This window comes from Antrostomus carolinensis, unplaced genomic scaffold (assembly GCF_000700745.2).
Source record: "Antrostomus carolinensis isolate BGI_N321 unplaced genomic scaffold, ASM70074v2 scaffold35283, whole genome shotgun sequence".
In the NCBI taxonomy this organism is placed as follows: domain Eukaryota; kingdom Metazoa; phylum Chordata; class Aves; order Caprimulgiformes; family Caprimulgidae; genus Antrostomus; species Antrostomus carolinensis.
In genome coordinates this window covers 979-4,595 of record NW_010303722.1, presented here as the reverse complement: position 1 = coordinate 4,595, position 3,617 = coordinate 979, and the positions used below count along the sequence as shown (strand labels likewise).

At 58.1% G+C, this 3,617-nt stretch overlaps 1 protein-coding gene across 1 annotated transcript in view; it reads right to left on the bottom strand.

Moving 5' to 3' along the window:
• LOC104522038 (pleckstrin homology domain-containing family A member 2) overlaps nt 1-2,484 on the bottom strand; it is a gene marked incomplete at its 5' end in the record, with an annotated part of 2,669 nt that extends 185 nt beyond the window's left edge. Inside the window, 6 exons of the mRNA XM_029084074.1 lie at nt 1-151; nt 574-651; nt 1,596-1,659; nt 1,876-1,946; nt 2,109-2,177; nt 2,338-2,484. The exon at nt 1-151 is cut by the window's left edge and continues 185 nt beyond it. Of these exons, the coding sequence (XP_028939907.1) occupies nt 1-151; nt 574-651; nt 1,596-1,659; nt 1,876-1,946; nt 2,109-2,177; nt 2,338-2,484 (580 nt within the window). The remainder of the gene's footprint in view (nt 152-573; nt 652-1,595; nt 1,660-1,875; nt 1,947-2,108; nt 2,178-2,337) is intronic.
• Between the last annotated feature and the right edge of the window lie 1,133 nt (nt 2,485-3,617).

The window sequence follows — 3,617 nt, the reverse complement described above, 5'->3', positions numbered from 1 at the left end:
CCGCCTGCGGCACCGGCGTCCAGGGCTGCCAGGAGGAGGTGGAAGGGGCTTTGCTCAGCGCTCGCCTCTCCTCCACCACCTGCCTCTGCTGGGAAGGGGCTGAGGAGCCCCCAGGCTTGACCATGGAGGTGGATCTCATGAAGGATATTTCCTGCAAGGACAGAGGCACAGTGAGCGCTGGCTGGGGGTGGGTTTTTGAGCGTGCAGAGCTGTGAGCAATTTGCAAAGCTCTGGGGACCAGGACCAGGCCCTTTACACGCTCAGCAGAAAGGGAAAAAACCCCCAAGCAAAGGGAAAGTCTGAATGCAATGGCCCTTTGCCATCAGCCAGGCTCTGGTTCGTGCCTCGGAGCGGAGCAGGGCTCCAGCAGGTCCAGCACAATGGCTGAATCTCACTTTTCACTCTTTTTAAAGGAAATTTTTCCAGGGACTGGCAAACAAACCCAGAGAAGGCAGGGATCTCCTCCTGGAAAGAGGCTAACCCAGTGCTTACACACACCACTAAATAAATATCTTGTACATTGGCATGATCTGCATTTGGCGCTAAATATGAAGCAGAAAGGACGTGACTTACCCTCGTGCGAGTTTTCAGGGCCTGGACTGCCCCTGTGATTGCTCGGATCCAGCTGTACATGTCCTCGGGGCTGTCTGCCTGCAAAACCCACCAGCCCGAGTGAGACTTTGCTTTCTGCAAGCCCCCAGCGCAGCCAGACCCCCCCCGCCGCAGCGAAGCCTGGACACACAGATGGACAGAGCTCCCAGGGCTCCCAGGACAACCGCTATTAACTGATCCTTGCTTCAAAATCACTGCACCACCCACCTTCCCCCACAGAAGGGGAGCCACTCTCCACACTGCAGTGTTTTTATATTAAGAATGGATAAAGTACTCGAGGAAAAAAAATTGCCAGGGTGTGACCGACCCTGCCCTTGCACTGGCAGAGGCTCAGGGGCTGCGTCCCACCCAGGGCCATGCTCTCTGGGCAGCAGGTTTGGGGGTTTTGCACGTGGGGACACGTGTTCACAGCACGCCGCAGTGGCTGCTCTGGGGGGACTCACAAGCGCCGCACAGGGCATCCCCTGCCCGCTCAGCCAGCAACAGGGAGACCAACTTCACAGAATCCCAGAATTGCCTGGATTGGAAAAGCCCTTTAAGCTCATCGAGTCCAACCATGAACCCAACACTGACAAGTCCCCACTAACCCATGTCCCTCAGCACTGTGTCTACACGACTCTTCAATACAAGAGCATCATGACATTCCACACTGCTCCCCGCTGCAGCGAGGAGCTGGATCTGCAGGAGAGAAGAGGTGCAGACACAGCCCCGCGCGCTTGGGATGCTCATTGGATCGGATCACCCTGTGCTTTTGTCTCTGCTTTTTCCTGCTCACACAAATAGCCACTATTATAAATAAACAAACATAAGAGAAGTGAAACCACCCAGCAGTTCTCCCTCGTGCCCTGACGCCGGGCGAAGCTGTGACAAACTCATGTGCCTGTGTTTGCCGGTCGAGGGGCTGCTGGGGAACAGCCCGTCTGCAGGAGCTGGGAGGGTTGAACTTACTCCCCAGGAAATCAAACCCCCCTCGGCTGCCTCACCTGGACATAGAAGGTCCTGGAGCTCGTTACGATTTCAAAGAGGTTGTCCCGCATCAGGAGGTCACTAGAAACAGTGAGAAAGAGAGAGTCACTCCCCAGAAACCATTGTGGATGGACAAAAATCACCCCCTGGGCTCCCCAAAGCAGGGAGGTGAGTTCCCCTCCTGCCTGCCTCCAGTTTGGCTTCTCGGGGAGCTGCTTCCCACCAGCAGCTGGAGCTCCATTGGCTGCTCTGGCACAACCTGGAGCTACAGCAGGGAAACACGGATGGGAGTATTACCCAGACTTGACCAGGCACTCGTGGGTCTTGCAGACGTCCTTCAGGAGAATCGAACGCAAGGGCTCCTTGTCCTGTGGAGACAAGAGGAGATGATGATGGGCTTGGCTGGCCCCTGGGGCTGGCAGTGCTGGGATGTGCCTCCCCTGGAGCCCCATCCCCCATGCTGGCCCCACACCCCTGCTTGGGAGCAGCCGGTCCCAGTCAGGGCCCAGGGAGTGGTGGGAGCTGCTCACCTGCTCACACTTGTAGTAACTGATGGAAAATTCATCCAGGATGAAGTACCGGCGCTTCCAGCTCTTCCTCTGGAAAAGAAAGGAGGCAACTGCTCGGTGCTGGGCTCCAGCGCTCTCCTGGTCCTGCATCCAGAGCATCTCTGGAGAACCCCGACCCACGAAGGAGCAGCCAGCCCAAGGCCACCTGCCCGGCCAAGCCACCTGCGGCACAGGGGACCCCGGCACTCACCACGTTCCCCTGCTTCACGCAGTAGCCGCTCTTGAGGACAGGGGGCCCGGCGGGTGGCTTGGTGGCCGAGGTGGGGATGTAGCTCTGCGATCGCCGCCGCAGCGGGTGGGCGGCCACGTCACTGCCCTCCCCTCCGTCCCCTCCGTTCTGCAACGGGAGAGCACAGAGTTATTGGGGGGCACGGGGAGAGCAGGAGGGGATTCCCTCGGAGAGGGCAGGAGACCTAAGCTGGAGGGAAGCACAAGCCCAGGCAAGCCCTGAGTGCAGCGCTGCGTGCCGCAGGCGAGCTGCGGTGCCTGGACACGAGCAGGGGCATCAGCCAGAGTCCAGAGCTGATGTTATCTCCTTGCCTGCAGCTTTTCAGATGCTGCCTGAGTGCTATTCATACTGTTGGTGCCCACATGTTAAAGACAACGTTAAGAAACTAGAAAGGCTACAGAAAAGCCACAGAAGTAATTTGAGGGCTGAAGAAAGACCCTTGAAGCATGGGAGCTAAAGGACCTCACCCACCTGGCGTGTCAAGCACTGAGAGGTGACTCAATGGCACCTCAGACCTTCTCGGGGGCAGACACAAGGTCTGAGAAGCTCTTTCATCTGGCAGAGGGAGGCAGAACAAAAACCAGCAGCTAGAAGCTGGAGTCAGATAAACCCAAGTTAGAAAGCAGGGGTGCTTTCCAACCGGAGAAGGCAACACATCATGGGAATAAACTGCTCAGGAAAGCTGTGAAGTCTCCGCTCCGCATTCTCACAACCAAATTCTCCCAAAAGAAACTATGATGTTTGGAGTTCTGGTAGAGAAATCACATTTCCCCTGGCTCCAAGCTGTCTCTGCCCAAGCACAATGCTCGCTGCTGTGAGCACGGACAGGCTGCACACGCAGCCGTGCACCCAGCACCCATCGCCTGCCTCACCCCAAGCACTTCCCAGCGCATCCCCAGGGCTGGACCCTTCCTGCTGCCAGCATCACCCCTCTCCCCTGCACCGCCCTCCCTTCCCCCTGCCAGCAACGAACCATCTGCACTCATCTCCTTCCCTGTCCCTCCAACCCCTTCCTCCAGCTCGGCTGAGGTTTCAGAATTGCCATGGCAGCCGGGGTGGCTCTTGCCGCCCCCAGCCTTATATGGCCCCCGCGCCGCGCGACTGCCGCTGCGGTTAACCAGCCACCTGCCCGCGCCGCTGCTTCCAGCACCTTCGAGAGGCTCTTTGGCTTCTCCAGGACAGAGACACGCAGCCATTTGGCTGGTCCCAAACTGTGTCTGGCACCTTCAGAGCAGCAGAGC